A 19500-nucleotide genomic window follows, 5' to 3' on the forward strand; every position below is an offset into this window, starting at 1 on the left:
CTGCAAAGCCATCTCAGTGTAAAATGTTACACGACTTGAGCACCCTTTGGAGCCAGCAGATTGTGAGCAACTCAGACTCTGAGATATGTCTTAAATGTGCCATGTGTCTGAACTGAGATTCATTGTTATACTCACCAGGGCGTTGGCTTTGATGTCCCAGGGCCAGCAGGGTGGGTGGGGACTCTGAGAAGGTGATTCTGTTCTTCGTGGCCCTCTTAGAATGCATCTCCTTCAGCAGGCAGGTGGTTCCATTCTCGACCAGGGTCCCGGCATGGAGGGGAGCGGGCAGCTCTCTCAGGGTGCTGGTCTTTCTCAGTCCTGAATCTCTTTGCCTTTCCTTTGTCTTTCCAGGGAATTGACCACACTTGGCCATTTCCTGAAAGAGCCCCACCCTGAGGGTGAGTGGCCGATGGGGAGCTGTTTCTGCTGGTGTCTGTCACCTTGGAGGTGCTCAGGACGTCGCCGCTGCCCAAGGCTGTCCAACTGAAGATGGCTCGTGCCCACCCTGGAATGGAGCCCAGCGCCTGAGGTCCTTACCATGGTGATGATCCTAAGTAAAAGCCTCGACAAACAGGGAGCTGACTCCATAGCATGCAGGACCTTCAACCCTGAGCTGGTAAGGACCCACTGGGCCTCATTTCTCTGATGGCCCTTTTTGAGGCCTGATGTTCAAGTGGGGCTGTGGACTGAACATGTAGGCTTAGCACGCTGAGTCCAGAGTACCCCAGAGCAGAGCTCTGTGAGACATTGCAGGCAGGCCAGTGGGGCAAGGTAACCAAAGCCTGGCTAAGTATTTGCAAGAAGGAAGTAGCCACCCCAGATTGGAGTCCTCTGGTGAGTGAGGAGGGAAGGCCAGCACCCTGGTAAATAATACCAAGCATGGTTCTGCTGCCTCTGCCAGGCTGAGGCCAACATTCTTTCTGGTCTCCACCCGGTAAGGGGAGGTGGTTTCTAGAAGGGGGGTGGTGCCCCGAGTGGGGGCCAAGATAAGGCCATACCTCCAAAGGGTGGTGCAGAGGGAGAGCTGTTGCCTCAGGAATGTCAAGAGTGGGAGACGATGGAGAAAGAAGGCGTGGCCTGGCGGCCAAGGTGGTGGGCCATGGTGACAGCTGCCCTCCGGCTGCCCTCTGCCAGAGTTGGCCTCTGACAAAGTGACCTGATGGGCTGGGCCAGAGAGGCAGACAACACGGCCTTTTCAGACTGAGAACAAAACAGCCTCCTAACCCTCCTTCCAGCTCTAATTCCTCAGAAGTGAGTGGGGCTGCTCTCCTGTGGAGGGAGCAGGAAGAAGTCTTACTCAGGCATAAACACGCTTGTGGAGTTTTGCAGATGGGTAAGTCCCCAGGACTGTCTGCAGCGTCTATGGTCAGCGGGGGGCCCACTGTCCAGGGTCACTTTGCCCAGCACCCTTCATGACGCCCTTCACAGCCCCTTATGAGAACCTACACTAGCACCTCCATGGGCTTCTCTCCTCGACTTCACACCAACAACCAAGCCGAGCACAGGCAGGCGGGTCTCTGGCCCTCGCAGGAGTGTCTGAAAACACCGAGACCTGTGTCTACTCCATAGGCCTTCACAGAGTACCTTGGGTGTGTCAGGCACTGGGCTGGAGGAATTCCACAAAGAAAGATGCGTCAGGTCTCTGCCCATCACTGCTTCCTTTCCAATTTGCATTTAATATCTAATGTAATTAGATTCCCTCTCACTGTCCCCACTGCTGCCACTCTGGTCCTACCTGCTGTCCTCTTGCGCCTGGTAACTGGTCCCCAGTGTCTGGCGCTTTTAGCCTGTTCTCCACCCAGCAGCCAGAGGGAATACAAGTCAGATCTGTCCTCCTTCTGCTCAGAACCTTCCACTGGTATTCCGTCTCAAGCGGAGCAAATGCTAAAGCTCTTACTAGGATGTACAGGGCCCCACAGACTCTGTTCCCCAAGACCACTCTGCTCTCTCTCTGCTACTCTCCTCCATTCAATCTCTTTAAGCCACACTGGGCTCATTGCTCAAACATGGCAAGCATGAGCTTGCCTCAGGGCCTTTGCACTTCTTTCGTGGCCTGGGACTCTCCCTTGTAGTAGGAGTCTCTCTCTCCCTTCCTTCTCTGATGACTTGGCCTAAACTGTGATTCCAGCCTGCCCCTACTATCCCCCAACACTTTGTCCCTTCCCCTATCTGCCCTTTCCTCTTAGGCACTTAGGCTTTTAGAACATTTTGATCTTGTTTGTTGAGTGATTCCTGCGCTAGCATGTGAGCTTCATGAAGGTGAGGAATTTTGTCTTTTGCTTGTTGCTGAATACCCAGTGCCTGATACCGGGGCCTAGTACATGGCAGGTGCTCAGTGAACATCGTAGAGTGAATGAGCGTGGGTTCCAGGAGCCCAGTGCTTCTCAGCTTGTCATTGTTTTAGTCCCTCTCTGACTGCCGCTCAGGTTCACAGCTGAGGTTGCCCTGTTTTCTGTGGTTGGTGGCTGTTTTCCTGGTGAAATCTGAACACATCTCCAGTAGCTCTGCCCAGAAAGGAACGTCCTCCAGAGTGAGGGCCTTCTGAGGTCCCTAGGGAGGACCCCTGCCCAGGCCCAGCTGTGCTGTTGGGACAGCCCCGCTGAGCTTGGTCTTGTCTCAGGTGGCCTGGCTGGGCTTGGCCGTGAAGCTGGATCCAGGGCACATGGGCCCAAGGTCAGCTCAGACACTCTTTGAAGAGACATGGCCTGAGGCCCTGCCAGGAGGAGCATGGTCTCCTGGCCGTAGCCAGGAAGGAAAACTTGTCTTCTCAGAAAAGGAAAGGAAGGGAAGTCAAGGGAAGCAAATGGGTCGTCGAAAGGGGCTCTGCTGTGCTCACTCCTGCAGCTTTACAGATGAGGTCCCTTTCTTCCCAGACCCCCCCCCCCCCTTCCTGGGAAGTCATAGGCTTTTCATTGTCGCCCAGCCCCTGGCACAGTGCTCGGCCATCCTCCTCTTCCCTCCACTTCACTCCCAGATGGCAGGGCAGCCGTGGGGAGTGGCTCCCTGTGGAGAGCGGGCTCTCTTGTCTGTCTGTTGGCGCATCACACCTTGTAGGCCGTGTACCTGGCCTGGCCTAGTTCTGCTTGCACAGCGCAAGTGGAAGCACAGTGTGGGCAAGCGGGCAGGCAGGCTTGGGTGGGGAAGCGTGTTCTATGTGCTGTTTGCAGAGGTCCTGTCACCCCTCCCTCTCCTGGAGCCCCCCCACCCGCTGAGGGGCAGGGGTGTATCTGTCTCTATCCTGTTATACAGACAGGAAACTGTGGCTCAGAGAGCCCAGGGGACGGGGGCCCAGGTCGCACAGCTGGCAAGCAGGGTGCCAGGGTGCAGGCTTCAAGTCCAGGCCCTTGTCTACTCCGTGCAAGGCCTTCACGCACACCCCAGCCTGGCTTCTCAGGACTCTGCTGGGCCCTGGGGAGAGGCACAGGCTGTAAACAACCAAAGAAAGACCCAAAATAATCTCAGTCTAGTGGTGACATCCACAAGACAGAATGTAAGATAAACCCATGTTAGAATTTGCTCTGAACAGCTAGTGAGCTTGAGAGGAAGTTGAGGGGGGTTTTGCTTCAGCTTCCTAAACTGGTAACATCATCCTCATGTAAATACCATCAAGATAACAACAGGAAAGATGGAAAAGCATTTCTCTTTTGTTTTCTAATCAGACTAAGAAGATAACAGAAGTGGGGGTTTAAGATTAAAAAAGAAAACCTGAATCACCACAGGCCACTTTGGAATTATGAGAGCAGGCCCCAGAGCATAGCAGTGGGGAGAGAAAGTCTAAAGCTGCAGGTGAAAGTCACCGGGCACCACCTGGGGCGACTTGGAAACGCTATGTGGAAAAGCCCAGAGCTCCCTCCCCTGGGACCTGTCCGGGGCCCCTCCCTGTCCTCTTAGGGGCATGTGCAATGGTCTCTTGTTCTCTTTTTCCTGAAAACTAAATACTGGTGACAATAACTGCCTCTACTCCTGAGAGAGATATAGGAAAACAGAAAAAGGGACTGACATGCGCTCCCCTGCGTAGGGCCCACCTGGCCTGGGAGAGATGGCCGAGGGCCCACTGCGCCCCCAGCCCTGGCTCGGCTTGCACAATGAGCAACGATGACGGCACTCAGTTCCCCTTTTCCCCACTCCGCCAGGGTGCTTTCCTCTGCCGAGTGGGCTCTTCCTTCTAGAGTTCTAACATTAGTTGCTGCTGCTGGAAGGCAGCCCAGACGTTTGACCTTGGGAGCAGCTTTCCCCCAGCTCCTTCCGCACGCCCACGCTCAGGCCCAGGGCCTGTTCTCTCTCACCAGAGTGACCATCTTCCCTGGCCAGGCCTCCCCAGCAAGCCTCCTAACCCGCTCTCAAGTCTGGTGACCAAAGAGGGCTGTGGGCGCACTGCTCCAGGGTGGAGGGCAGCATGTGCCTCCAGGCCTCCTCACTTTCCCCAGACTCGAGTTTTTCCCACAACAGCTGGCACTGGTTTTGGGAGCAGGTACTTCCTTCTGCGCTTGTCAGATTAGGATGCCAAGGTTAGGTTATTTATCCAGTCGGAAGAGTTAGTGGCCATGTCAGGCCTTGTACCCAGCTGCCTGGGCACCGAGGGTCTTCACAAACAAACTGGTGCGTTGGCTAACCCTGAAGCCTGGGGAGCGAGGGCTGCGCACCATATCTCCATCAGTGTCTTTGAGAGCCTCCACCCAAGGGCACTGCTCCCTTCTCAGCTTCTCTTCTTCCTCTCTGACTAGCTCTCCCTTCTGCTTCCACTGCCGCAGTCTCACCGTGTTCCGTTTCGGAGGCTGGGTGCTCCGCCTGTTCCCCTCAAGTGCGTGAGTGTGAGCTTGTCTGCGTTGCATTGTGCTCCCTGTAACGCTGTGTCAAGAGAAGGAAAAAGTGACGTGACTGCTTTAGTCAATAATCTACAGAAGAAAGTTATGAAGAAGCACGATTATAGCCAGAGAGGAGCTCTGCCATTTTCTGTCTGAGCTCGTTCCTCATTAAATAAAGACCTGAATTGTGTCTTTATTAAAGTCAGGGCTTCTTTCCTTAGTCGGACAGATGGCCCCTGAAGCCTCCAATTTGATTTCCAGCTTTTGCCTTTCTTAGGGAAGATCTGATTCCAAAACCTTTCTCGTGATCTTAGGAATCTCACAGAGACCAGGCTCTGCCTGGGGCTAGGCTTGGGAACAGAGGCCTCACAGTGGGAGAAATACCAAGGGGAACTGTGTTCATTGTCCTGTTTCACTGCAAACACCAGGCAGGGCCTGGGTGCTCACTTCTGTGTGTATGCTGAGTGTCTTGTGAAACCTTAGAGGGTGAGAGTTTCCCCCAGGGCCTGTCCGGCCTGACCACACAGTGATTGGCTCATCCTTCCTGCAGTGGGTGTGGAGGGTTCGAAGGGTTAGGAAGGCTGGCTGCAAAATGGCACAAACCAGTGGGAATTTTATCATTTACCAAGTATAATGGGAATAAAACTGGAGCCCAGTGGGAACCTCAGTGTTGGACCCAGGGAAACCTGCCAGTAGTCAGATACCCTGGGAAGCCATTGGGTATATGATGTTCTGCCTGCCCACTGCCAGCCCAGCCTCATAGATGAGGCTCAGAAAGCGAGATGAGGACCCTGATCCCATCTTGAAGTCTGGTCAAGCACGAAATTGGCCAGGGTTCCTCAGTTGTAAGCAACAGAGACCATCTCTGGGTAACTTATACCAAAAGAAAATTCACTGGAGTGACCCAAGAGTGCTATAGGCCTGGAGGAGAGTTGGTGAATGAGGCCCCAGAAAGGGCAGGACAGAGCAGCTAGGAGGATTTTGGAAGCAGGTACTCACGGCAGGCTCAGGACGTCCCTGCTGGGTGACCAGTCCCAGCACCCCCTTGGTCCAGGAGTCAGAGCCCTGGACTGAGGATTGTCTGGTCAGCCACATCTGCATCCTGGGCCCACCCCGTGCCAGGGGAGATCAAGGCATCGTCCCATCAAGACATTCTCCAGTGAAGGAGGTGGGGGGAGGAGTCCCAATGCAAAATTGGAATGCTGTTAGAGAAGAAAGGGGACTGCACCGTGGGGCCATGCATTTTTACATGCTCAACAAGGGGAGCAGGAGTGGGGCTCACCTGGAAGAGGGGACGTAGAGAAGGTGTTCCTTCAAGTTGTAAAATCTCAGTGTGAGCAATCGCCAGTCCACCCATGCTCTTGGGTGTGGAGTCAGAGGTCGGCATAGGGGTTGACCCCAACTCTGGCTGGCTGGTGCTCTCTCCCCTTCCCCACTGAGTTTAGATTTGGCATGAGCCCAGCAATTTTGGGAGGCACTAGGTTCTGCCCAGTGAAAATCTGTTTCCATTGGCCCTGCGTCCGCTGGGTTTGTGGCAGCAGGAGTGAGACAGGCTTGGGCTGACAGGTGTCCATAGCAGTTGGTCAACAGATAGTTATGTGGCACCTGCTCTGTGCTAGGAATATTGTGGACAAGGTGGCAGCTTCAAGAAGCTTGGTTCTTGGAAGGAGCAGAGAATAAGCAGAGAAACAAACAAACTGGTGCCATTGCTAAACATGTGCAGAAAGGTGCTGGTGGGGAAGGTGCCTTTCCAGCCAAGATGGTCAGGGAACGCCACCAAGGTGGCCATATGACAGGAATGAGATGCAGAGCCCATCAGGTAAAGACCTCACTGCAAGGGCCTGAGGTGACAGCGAGCTGGGTTGGTCCCCACTGAGCTATGTGAGTGAGGATGGAATGGACAGAGGCAAGGTTGAGGATGCCAGGGCTTGGCTCATGTGGGCCTGGTGGGCTGTGGGGAGAGGGGGTGGCCTGGATTTTATTCTGGTTGCCATGGGAAGTTGTTGGAGGGTTGTAAGCAGAGGAAAGACTTGGGCTGGAACTCTGCTGGGTTCTGGGTAGAGAATGGAGAACAGGCCCAGGGCACAGGTGGGGACCAGTTAGAAGACTCATTTGGTCTTTCTGGTGGAGGGTGGTGGTGGCTCGGGTAGGGCAGCAGAGGAGTGAGAAGTGCTCACATCCCAAGTGTGTGTTCTCCAACCTGGGAAATGGGTGTGCAGCAAATGCAGGTAAATCCATGCTGAGCGAACAAATGAATCAATGAGTGAATGAGGGCCTGCAGAGCCCCTGTGCGCTGGCCCAGTGGCTTCCCTCTGTGGGTGCAGACCCCAGCACCTCTGACTCCCACTCATGTGTCCACATTCCCTGGGAGGGCCCCGAGGTGCCCCTCTGTCTGGAACACGCCAGCTTAGGGGAAGGAAAAGACCTGTGAGCGGGGCTCCACTGACCATCAGCCAGTTGAGTCACTGGTTTGCTTCCTGCTATTTCTCTAAACGCCAAGTCTTCCTCAGTGGTATGTGCGCGCCACCGCAGCAAACAAGCCGCCCCAGTGTTCTTGCTCTCTTCTGCTTTCCCTGGCCCCATCCTGGTTTGGGTGTGTGTGGGCTCTCAGCCTGGGTAGCGTTGCACCCCCCAGCACAGGGGTGGGGGCTGTGGTTCCCCAGTGGGTACTCCTGTAGGGTTGGAGCTGTCTCCCTCAGCAGCCAGGGCGCGTGCCATTGGCTGTGCCCAACTTCTCTCTCTCTCTGCACCCTTCCCCTAGGAGCCGGGCTGCACTCTCTGGAGGCAGGACTCATGAGTGTTTGTCACCCACTCTCCCTTCAGTGATTTTGGTGTGGGCTTTCAGTGCGCATCCTGCTGCCTTCACTGTCAGCTGGGAAGGAGGCAGATGCAGCTGTCTTTAACTCTTTCCTGGTATTTCCCCGGATGGCTATAGATTGGATGGTTAGGTCACTGTGGAATCCAGAAGGGTGACCTGCCCTGAAAATATAAGAACTGTTTTAAACTGAGGAGAGGGGACTGGAGAAGGACTGCCCTGCCCCCCTTTGCCCTTTGTGAGCTCCTTCTGGTCCTTCGACCCCAACTCCTTCCCCCAGGAAGCCACCCCTTACCTCCAGCACTGCAGCACCCACGGCCTGGGTCATCTCCCCTCCGATCCCACTCTCTCTCTGTTGTCATGGTTTGTCTGTGTGACTGTGTCCTCCGTGAAATGGGAACTTCTGAGGGCCAGGGTGGGTGTCTTTCAACTCTGTGTCCCAGGCTGGTCAGGACAGACCCTTAATAACCTGAGTGGATGAACACATTGCTGACTGGGGGCAAAGGTCCCCAAATTGGGCAGCTGGGGACAGGGGTCGGGGAGATGGTGCCAGGCACTTGCCACTCTCTTATCTGGGTGGGCCAGGTGTTGCTAGTCAGCCCCACCCTTGTCCTTCCAGGCCTTAAAGAACCAGGGCCTGGGTTCCCATCCACTTCTTGAACTAGAAGCCTTGCGTGTCCCTGTCATCTGGGCCTCCTCTCAGAAGTTGGAGCCCTCTATGACTGCTGACTCCTCTGGGGCTGAGAGCTTTCACCATCGCATGATCAACCCCTAGCACAGCCTGCACGTAAATACTTACGGTACATACTTGTGGAATGAATGGATGAATGAATGAGTGAGTCTTTGGAATACTTGAGGCAGACCCTTCTTCCTAGAGCCCTGAAGGGCACAGTCTTCTCCTCACCAGAGCTCGGAACAGGCTTCTTGACCTGGGCCTCAGCTAGTGCAAGGAACCCTGGAATGTTCCATGCTCAGGTTACCGTGTAGCCGTGGAGCAAGTGCCTAGACCTGGGGTTCTTCTAGGCCTCACTCGCCTATTTTTCACCCCATGGCCGTAGTGTTCAGCTGAGGCTTAGGTGTGGGTTTGAGGGAAGATGTAGAATGTTTACAGTGGGAAGGGAAACCAGTGTGGAAATAATGGTGCCAAGGAGTTCAAACGCCATAGCTGTATGTTGAGACCAAATATAACGTCTGAGTTTCTGTTTCAGTTCAGAGAGGATGCCTCAGGGGGCCGCATAGCCACAAAGCAGCTTGTAGAGCAAAGGGCCACCCTCTTGGGCTTTACTTGATGCTTCTATGTGGAGAAGGAAGAGCCGTTCTCATTGTATCTTGAAGTGAGGGATTCGGGGGTGGCAGACGGGCCTCTGCTCTTCACTCAGGGTCCTTCCTGTCACCGCGAGGTCCCCTCCTCTCCCAGCCTGGGCTGTTGGAGGCCTGTTTACAGCCCAACTCAGTGAGCTGTTTACATCACACCTCCTCCTGTGCTCTCTTCGACATCACTCACATGGAAAAATCCCCCGATGTCAGAAGTCATGGGGCTTTCTGGTGTGTTTTTAAAGCCCATTAACTTGATGGACTCCATAACTCACTGGAGACTTCGGACGAAGAGTCCAGGCCTAATTATGGGCAGATGTTGTCTCTTTTAATACTTTTTTCTCCTTTCCCTAGTCTGACGTCGGCAAAAGGCAGTCACCCTTTTAATTATGACTTTAGCAAGGGATCAATACAGGGTCATGTGCAGACGTGCTTCTTATGATTTGAAGAGTGAATAGCTTTTCTGGTTGTTTTCAGCACACGCCAAAGAAGATGAGTCAAGGACCGACACTTTTCTCTTGTGGAATTATGGGTGAGTAACCAAGGCGGCCCTGAACGGTCCTCCTCTAGTCCTTTCTCCAGGGCCTGAGTCCTCCAGGTGAGATGCTGGAAGCACTTTCTGGACACAGGTTCAAAAAGAGCAGCCATGGGGACTCTTTTCTGTGTGTTTTAACTGTTTCAGTCCCAGCAGTGCTGGAGTGGTGCAGGGGGCTGCTGGGGCTGCTGAATGGATGGGCACTGGTGTGTGGTTTACAAATGTCATTTCCAACGATAACATTGAGAGCTTCTTTCTGATTATTAAAGTAATCATGTTCATCATTTTAATTCAGAAAACACACCATAGTGTAAAGTATAAAACAAAGTCTCTCATATCCCTAGTAGTCAATGATAACTACTGATAATATTTTGGTATATTTTTATGTTCTCTGCGTTTTTTTTTTTTTTTTTTTTTTTTGGTGAGAAAGATTGGCCCTGGGCTAACAGCTGTGGCCAATCTTCCTCTTTTGTGTATGTGGGGTGCCACCACAGCGTGGCTTAATGAGCAGTGTGTAGGTCTGTGCCCGGGATCCAAACCCATGAACCCCGAGTCTGTTGAAGCGGAGCAGGCAAACTTACCCACTGTGCCACCAGGCCGGCCCCTGTTCTCTGCATTTTTACACAGCCAAGTCCGTGATGAACGTGTGATTATATATAAAAAATATTTGTTTTGCTTTTTTCACTTAGTGGTAGTAACCATCATTTTGCCACAGCAGTAAGACAGCCCATTCCATGCCGTTTAATGAGTCTATAGTACTGCATTGTGGGATGTATCAAAGTGTATTTAACAGCTTAACTGTTTCTTGGTTGTTGGGTAAAAGGGCTGTTTTGTTTGCTGTTGTGATTAACAGTGACTAAGTGTCTAAGTCTTTGTCTGCCTTTTGGATTATTCCTTAGGATAGTTCCCGGGAGTGGGATAGAAAGGCCAGAGGGCAGGAACATTTTTAAGGCTCTTGCTTCATATTGCTGACATCTTTGCAGAAAGGTTGCGTCCGTCCCCTGCTGCCATGCAAGTATGGATTACTGTTTTTTATAAGAGGGCCGAAAAGATGACTGTATTGATTATATTGATTTCTCTATGCTTCAGATGATCGGGCACAGTTTCTCCTTTCGCCCTCTCTCCATGACTTCTGCCCACTTTGGGGACACCTTGCCAGATGAGTTTCTGTAATGTCTGTGTTGAGGCGGAAACCAGGCTTCCATGATGGGTAACCACTGCGGGCTTTCAGATCTCCACTTGATCTTCGCAGGACTGTCTGAAGTCTTCCTTGCCTTTTTTCTCAGCTCTTCCTCTCTGTGCACACTGTTTTCTTTTTCTTCTTCAGACTTAGTTCCCGTAGATGGGATGATGAGGAAAGAGGGGATGCTGGGTATGTCACAGTGAGAATGTGCTGGGCCACGCTTCTTACATGCACAGTCTGCTTGACTCTGCAGCCCACAGGGGGCAGGCGGGGGCGCTCCATTCATACATGGGGAAACTAAGGCCTAATGAGGTGACCCCCTCCCCCAAAGTCCCTGGGTAGGCAGAGTTGGACCCAGGTCAGGGGAGAAGGAAGATTGTTTTCTTCTCAATCACAAACCACAGCTCTATGGGAGAGCCCCAGGCGGTCGTCTTGATGCTGCCACCCAGAGGAAATGGAAACAGGGAGATCACCTGGCCTTGGTTTACCCGTGTGACACACTTCTGAGGCCTGTCCCCACATGGGGCTTGATTGAACCCCTCGCTGGTGGTTAACGGCTCTCAACAAACCCTTAGCAAGCCAGCCACGTGGTTCAGAAGGCTGCCTCATTGCCTGCTCCCTAGGCCAGACTCAAGCCTAGCTATGGTTGAGCTGCCTTCCTTTGTTGTGCCCAGGAAGGGGAGAGGCTCCCAGGCATGCCCAGTCCCTCTACCCAGCCTGGACTTGAGCTTCAGGCCAGACTAGCGCCCTGGCCTCTGGAGATGTTAGTCTTTATTTCACAGCCATCCACATGTTAGGCTTCCTTGCCCTTTACACTGAGTACATCATAATAAGGTGGAACTCTTGTGGGTTAGCAATGGGCGCTGTGGGACTCTGAACTACTTAACTTTTCTAAGCCTCAGTTTCCTCATCTGTAAAATGGCTATTTTGATAGCGCTTGCCTTGTAGGTTTGCTGTGGGGACTGTGTGAGATGATGTTTGTGAGAAGACTGGCACAGAGTGAGCTCTCCATAAGTAGTAGGTGAAAAAGAGGTCTGAGACCTAAATTGAGAATCCTGCTCCCTGCAGAAGGCCTCTGCGCCCAAGCAAAGGGACCACCATGGTTTCCTTGGAGAGGAGTATAAGTAGGGGGAAGATCCTCAGGCCCAGGGACCAGGGCAGAGGCCCAGGGACAGAGGCACGGGGGGGAGGGTCTCCTTTTAGCTTGTCCAACAGAATTCATCTGAGCCTGGGGAGCCCAGCTTTCTGCCCTGCTTTCTGCCAAGGAGGCCTGCTTTCCATGGGGGAGGCCTCTCCCCGGCCCAGTGTTTCCAGGAGGGTCTGTGCTGATGCTTCTCCAGGCTCTTGTTTGCATAGTGGCTCTCGGGAAGTGCTCCGTCACTCAGGGGCCCTATCTCGCTCCTGCTCTGCAGGCCAGTGCCAGGGCGCTGCCAGGAAATAGAGGAGCAGCCAGCGCAGCCGTGCTCGTGGTGGTCTGTGGATCCCCTCATCCTTCCCCTTGGCTTCTCTCTCCCCGACGTGCCCATCTTTCTGTTCTTAGCCTCTCCTTGATTCAGAAAGACCCTGGTCCATCTGACAGTGTGCAGTACCAAGGCTTTTGTTCACCACAGTTCAGTTCAGTAGCTTGTTCTAGTAGGTATTTATTGAGTACCTACTGTGAGTCAGGCACTTGGCTCAGGGATGGAGTGAATCAGGCCCTGCCCACAAGGGGGTTTCTGTCTAGTGGAGGAGAAAAATCGAGGAGAAGTGAATTCCCCATGGGCTAGGCCAACTTCCACGATACTTACCTACAGCAGGCCCTTAGAACTATGGGCAGATCAGCCCATCTTCCTGAGTCTCGATTTCTTCATCTTGGAAAATTGTTTGTGGGACTTAAAGAGACAGCTGCACGCAGGAGGTGCTGGCTCAGTCCCTCCCACCTCCGTCCCTTTCCTGTACTTGCGGAGGCCTTCCCAAGCCTGTGTGCTGGTGGAAGCTCAAATGGCTGCTCCTACCTATTTAATCCGTGAACGGGCGTGAGGTGGGGGGGTGGGAGGGGGCATCCCAAGCAGCAAGATTTCATCTTAGCTGTGCCTACTTTTCAGTAGCAGGGAAGAGAACACCCCGTGGGTCCAACTGGACTTTCAAGAGGGTTTTGGGCCCTTCCAGGGGTGGACAATGATGCTCAGCAAAGCTAAAATGTCATATTATAATCACCAAACCCCCTTGCCTGTCTGCTGGAGGTAAAGGACTCCTGTCTGGCTGAGGTCAGTGGAATTCTCCTGTGAGAGCTGGGGACAGCTTGGCCCTGTGACTCTGGGCATTTCCCTCCTAAGTGCCCATGCAAGGGTCCTAGCTGGAAGCCAGTACAAGTTGGAGTTTCCTAAGTGTTCCTAAGAAAATCCAGGCAAACGCATCAGGGTGGGGAGTGGGTGCCTGTTTGCCTCCTCTTAAAAAGCTACTCTTTCAAGTAGCTTAGCCTCCTCTGCACCCACTTAGATAAAATGCCTTACTAATATCATCAAGTGCTCACAACAGTGTTTTTTAAAGTAATTCACGCTCCATTATTGTGAGCTGGATTACAGGCCCCTCCCCAACTTTGTCACCCCTCCCCATCCAAGTTTGAGAACTTGATACAAAGAAGTGGTTTTCTGCTTTTCCAGATTGGGGGAGAGAACAAAGCTGGCATGATGTGTGGATGGGAGAAGCAGGGCAGGGTGGAGCCACACTGCTGCCCGGCCTGCTCTGTGCCCCTTAGTAGGGTGCCAGCCCAGCCCTGTCGCTGCAGGGCTACTTCTAGCAGAGACGATGTTTTGCCTCTTGGTTTCCTTTCTCACCTCCCAGACCATCCCCAGCACACCTTCTGTGCTGAACTGGAATTTCCTCTGCAAACAGCTTCTCTGGGGAAGAGCCATGTGCGTGACCGGTTATTGTGTTCTTGACACAGGAAACCTTGGTCAGGTGGCTGCTTCATTTGTGTGGCCCGCCCACTGCTCAGCAGGCCCAGCAGGCCTGCTGTTCCTGGCCATGATTTCTAGTGGATGCAGAAAGGGGCTTGGCTGTGCTTAGGGGAATCATTCTGTGCTGGGAGAGGCAGGGCTGCATGTGAATCCTTAGCACATGGCTACTTCGAGTGCTCTGTCATTTGCCATGGGAGATGCTTCTTCATGCTGACCCAAGGTCACAAGTGTGCTAGTTTAATCTTTTTTGGTGAAATAGGGCAAGTGGGATGAGAGCAAGCTCCATTCACCACCACCCGTGGCTAATTGCACCCATTAAATGAGTTCTGTATTGCAGGGACAATGCACTCTACACATTTCATTTTCCTCACCACTCAGGCGAGGAGAAGACCTGGAAATCAAATAATATGTGAGAAAGCACATGCAATATCAATTATTTCAAAAAGGCCACGAGGAAAGGTCTTGTAAATACCAGTCAATGGACAGAGAATAAAACAATTCATATGCTAAAAAAAACCTAGATGGAAACCCATAATTACTTTAGGAGTTATGGTAATAAATTATTTATTAATGTAAATTATTTCACAGGCAAAGAACATAGAAGAAACTTGAGCAGAAGGATCATACATTATGTATAAAAAGGAATTGTAAAAATATTATAGCAGCCCTGCTTGTGCCCCTCTGGTTCAGGTTTGTCAGCATTTTAATTATAAGCCCTTCCTTTCTATGTTTAATTACTTGGCTGTTAAAGTCTGCTCGGTACATAAAAGGGTTGTTCCCGGTGGCGCTGTGTTCATTTCTACAGGATAAACCAGTTGGCTGTGTTGAACCGTGCAGGACAAAAAGATTCCACTTGGAGATTTGGTAGTTTTTGGTCTTTTCCACTACTGTTTGTCGCTGAAAGTGGGATGTGATTGCCCCACGAATGAAGAAGCTGGCATTTGGAGGTGAAGCATGTTAGGTTTCTTACAACAAACAAACACATGACTGAAACAAAATGAACAAGAGCAATACCAAAACCAGAGCCTTTCAGGTCTGATTCTGGCCTCTGCCGCGTTGTCCCTCTCTCAGAGAGCGCCATTTTGAATATGATCATCAGACCAGGGCCTTCTGTGAGAAACTGCTTATTAACCAAAATAGGCTAAAGTGAGACTCGTTTTCATTTTAAAAAGTACATCTATATGCAAGTGTACATATGTATGATTTTAAAAAATTTACTTTTAATTTTTAATTTTTATTTATTGTGGTTATATGTGTGATTTTTCAATCTCTAAAACACTTTAAGGTTTGTTCATACAGAGTGCTTTAAATTTTTCCTTGCGCCATGTATTGGTTTCAGACAGTGTTTCTGGAATAAAGTACAGAATGGAGGTAGGTGCAAAGTGTAGTTGGCACATGAAAGCTGTTTACGGTGACAAGTGAAAAGGGAGCCTCTGGGCTGTCTTCTCACCCAGGCTGGCCTGACCTGGGGTGGGGAGGGGGCCACGTGGTGCCAGGGGACAGGGAATGGCAACTGCCAGACTGACTTTGGGTGCCACTTGCCATGGTGCATTGCCAGGTTGCCTTCCACGTGGAAAGATGGTCAAGATGGTGAAGTTAGGAGGCAGCCTGGCCCAACTGCAAGAGCATGGCCTTGGGATTGCAGACTCTGTCCTTTGCTAGCTGTCTGTTCACAGGTGAGATGTAACGCTGTTCTGAAGCTCAGTTTCCCCACCCGTGAGACGGGCAGTGCTGTGACCCCGTGAGATGAGTAATGTGCTTGGGATATACACTCATGCTCTTTCCCAGCTTCAGCAAGGATCCCGATGGGGTGTTAGTTAATTAATAGTTAATATGCATTTATTGACAGTTTCCTGACTAGCTCTCCCAGCTGCCAGTTTTCTCGTCTGTATAATGGTGCCAGTTTTACTCTGAGCATCAGTTTAGAGCTGAATCACAAGCAGCTGTCCATTTCCCATGCTCTGTGTATACCCACAACCAGGATAGGAATCCAAAGGAGATGGATAAAACTAACCTTTCTGTCCCTTCAGAGTTTTTGTTGCCACTGCAGCTACTATCTTTCCCCTGCACATTTCTAAATGCCCCTGGAGGTCGGGGAGTGGAGCAGGAGGTCTGGGTCAGAGCTGAAAGGGCTGTCACAGGGCCCCAGTTCACCTTGTCTCCTACAGATGGGGAGACTGAAGCCCACACTCCCAATGCTCAGTCTGGGATGTTTCTTATGCCTCTTCGCTGTTTGGGTCCTGCTGGGCCTCTTTTTTTTTTTTCCTGCTGGGCCTCTTTTTGTAAGAGCAAAGACTTCCCAGAAGCAGTGACAGCTGCCATGGGCCAACCCCACCCAGCTGGTGAGGGTAGGGCCCTGGTAACCACTCGGAGCCAATGATCCTCTCGGGCTTCTTCCAGGGCCCCTTGGGCCAGCCTTCCTGCTTCCCTCGATGGGGTTGGTGGAGTGTTATCTCCAGCCATCCCAATCCCTTGTCCTTGTGCCTTGGCCGAGGAGCTTGGCATCCTGTGTCACTGTCCCTGAACCCAAGACGCAGCTGACATTTTATAATTCATGACAGGTGAGAGGGCACAACCAGAGGCTGAGGCCTAGGCAGGCAAAGCCCGAGAAACTTTTCTTCCTGACATGGCTCTGAATTGAGTCTCCATTCTTGTGACACAGTGAAAGGGGTGCTCCAGTGGGCCAGGGGCTCTAGAGGACATTTAAAAATAAAATAGCCCATGGTGCTCATTGCTCCATGTGTTGTTCCCTCTGTGCTCTTCTCGTAAGATTGGTGTAGTAAAACTGCCTTCAGAAAGACTCCTCGAGTTTCTCATGGAAGGGTTGGTGAGCTTCGACCCCCAAATCAAGCACAAAGTCCTTGCAGCCCTGAGGCCAAGTTAGCACAACCCAACCCACGGGGCGGGGGAGAGACTCATCGTCAGCACAAGTAGACAGGTGTGAAATCCAGGAATGAGTCAGCCGGTCTCCATCTGGCTGGAGGCCTGCTACCCGGGCCTGGGAGGCTGCAAGAATCTTGTAGCTTGGGTCTGTGCTTCAGGTGCTTAACCTTTTCTAGAAACCACATTCTGCTGTGGTTATGTCACCATAAGGCAACCTCTAAAACATAGCCTAGAGCTATCCAGGGCTAACTCTCGTCTATCTTTTGAACATAAGAAGGCTCATAGTCCCCTAAGAATCTGGGCTCCTGGGAATTTCCCTTCAAGTTTAAGGGCAGAAATGGAGACAAGAACATTTGAGGTCAAGTGCTATTTGTGTTCCTCTGAGTGTTTTCTTTCTTTGAGCCTTAGATCTGTACACCTAGCAGCCTTCTGGCCTCCCTCGTCAAGGGATTGCAAGACGGAAGCCTTGTGAGTGCGGCTGGGGGCTCTGGGTTCTTGTCCCCATGTGTGTGAGGATTGGCTCTCCTGTGCTTCCCAGGGTTGTGTAGTCTTCCCAGAAGCCAAGCTCAGTCATCGAGCCTCAGCTTTGGAAGACACTTGGAGGTCACCGAGTCAGTCTTTCTGTGAGAGAACTGGATGGATTGTGTGATTTGTGTGTTTGTGTGGTTTGCCCTCCCATCTGCAGGCAGAGCCGTGTGTGTGTTTACAGTACACACACACATCACACACAATCCCATGTATAATCTCAAACTTGTGAAGATAGGCTCAGCAGGGAAATGGGGAGACTTCAGATGCTCCTGAAGGGTAAAGTAATGGGGCGGCATAGAACTTAAATGGCCAGTGCCAGTGCTCTCAGGCTGTGCACCATTGTGCTGGGCCCATGTCTGCCAGAGGCTTGGTGTCGGAGACTTCCCTGAGAAGCTTTAGGCCACAGCATGTCTCAGGGAGAAGGTGGGAGGCCTCACCTCTTCCCCTTCACATGAGTTGTTGGCTTCTCAGGCCTCTTGCAGTGGCTCTCCATCCAGAACATGCTGTGCAACTCGGGGGCCCCACCCCCTCCTGTGGAAAAGGGACCTCTAGATACTTGAAGGGTAAAGTTATCCTCCATAGTTCTTCTTTGTGTTATTGGCCCAAAACAAACATCAAAACACCAACTTTCAATTATGTTCTGAGCCTAAATTTGTAGAGACCAGAATCGTCAAACCTCCACAACGTTTCCTGGGTGTAGCTGGATTGTCTTGACTGGTCTACCGCTCTGACAGAGGTGTTGGAGAAGCCAGGCCCCTTTGTAGCCTGTAGTCTAGAGCAGTGATTCTCAACAACTTTGCATTAAAATAACCTGAGGAGCTTATTAAAATGCAGATTCCTAGCCCTAGAGATTCCATTTATCAAGTCAGGGACTGGGCCTAGGAATCTGCATTTTAGCACCCAAAAGGATGCTCTGAAACCACACTTTGAGAAACCTGGCATAGAGCACACAGGTTCCCATTCCAGCCAGGTCCCACAGAGATAGATACCCAGTTGTAGAAGCACCGAGCCTCAACTATACAAGCATTCTCCAGTGTTCTCATCATAGTCATGACGGCTGCCGTCATTGAGAGCCTGCTTTGTGTCCTCGCAGGCCCTATCCCAAGCAACTATTTAGTTCTCATAAGAGCTCTGTGAGGTAGTTACTGTTTCCTCATCTATCATTTATAGATGAGGAGACTGAGGCTCTGAGAGATTAGCTTGCAGAGCTGAAGTTCGAACCCAGGTCCACATGCTTCCCACCACACCAAGTGACCCCTGCTCAGTGCACTCCCCACGTCCATGGCCATTGTCACTTCTGAAAGAGTTATAGTTGTTTGTGCAGAAGTGATATTGAATGGAGGGGCGGGGGCGTCCGGTATCCTCTCCTCGGAGCCCTACCGAGGCCCTTTGTGCAACGTGACGTCGGGGCTGAAAGCTCAGGGCGGTTTGCCATTAAAAATTAGCTTCTATTCCTGTTTCTTTTGTCTGGTGACCTGACCCAACAAATCGCTTTCTGTTCTCTGAGCAAAGGGGGAAAATACAAGGGCTAAACATAGCCTCGATTGTTTTTACTTTTCTTATATTGTACTTCTTGAAGCGATAAAGATAGAAACAATTAAAATATTATCTGCCCCACAGACAGAACAAGTGGCCACCTGGCTGGTGTTGACACACAACGGCAGCACTCAACATTGGGCAGTGCTTTGCGTTTTTGAATTATCTTCGACATTATTCCATCGGCCAGTCTCCCTGCTGCTTCACACACAACCATCCATGGCCCCAGTGGCGTGGGGAGATCAAGGCAGAGCCCAGGTTGGATCTGCCTGCCCAAGAAAGAGTCAGCTATGCCCGGGACGAAGACAAGCAAGACCAAGGGAACACCTGTGACCTACTCTGCAGCTTTTATCTGCACATTATCCACTCCTTCCTCCACCCACCAGCAGCTGCTGAGGTCTGCTGTGTGCCAGGCTCCGTGGTCAGCATTGGGGAGCCATGCTGGGACTGTGCTTGAGAGCTTGTGTTCAGCAGAAGTAGCAGACATGTGAACAGATGATTGAGGTTCAGTTAACATGTGAGCCGTATGAGTGAAGCTCTAGGCAAGGAGTGGTGGTACCCAGGGCCGAGACAGGGAAGGCGTATCTACAGGGGAGTGATGTGTGAGTTGGCTTTGAAATGATGAGTAAGAGACTCTTGGTGGAAGGATAAAGGCAGGAGAAGAAGATTCCAGGCCTTTGCGAAGCTGTGAAGGCTGATGTTTGGGGGAAGCTGCAAATCCACAGCAGTCCTCAAATTTAACCAGTGAACTGACCTGAGAACTCTCTTTTAATCCTCCCTACAACAAAGACATCTTATATGTTAAGGTCATAGAGGCTCTTTAAAACAGAGTGGAGTAGTTCCCGCGGGTAAGCAGGAACACGTTAGAAGTAGCCATCCAACCCCAGTCCTCACTGGGGATTTGATAGTTAACTTAAAAATAAATTGAATGCCCACCCCTCTGTATATAGATGTTACCTGTG

At 51.6% G+C, this 19500-nt stretch overlaps 1 protein-coding gene across 2 annotated transcripts in view; it reads left to right on the forward strand.

Annotated features, from left to right (window-relative positions):
- Positions 1–475: 475 nt before the first annotated feature.
- The window catches only part of FAM53B (family with sequence similarity 53 member B), an 81696-nt gene continuing 62671 nt past the window's right edge, over positions 476–19500 (forward strand). The window contains exons 1-2 of one of the 2 annotated variants that reach the window (XM_023637451.2): positions 476–616; positions 9412–9466. In XM_023637451.2, the coding sequence (XP_023493219.1) occupies positions 539–616; positions 9412–9466 (133 nt within the window). In that variant the 5' untranslated portion in view covers positions 476–538. Of the gene's footprint in view, positions 617–8281; positions 8421–9411; positions 9467–19500 lie in introns of those variants that run through there. The other variant, XM_070275827.1, reaches the window with a different exon arrangement.

The sequence above is a fragment of the Equus caballus genome, chromosome 1 (genome assembly GCF_041296265.1).
Source record: "Equus caballus isolate H_3958 breed thoroughbred chromosome 1, TB-T2T, whole genome shotgun sequence".
Classification (NCBI taxonomy): domain Eukaryota; kingdom Metazoa; phylum Chordata; class Mammalia; order Perissodactyla; family Equidae; genus Equus; species Equus caballus.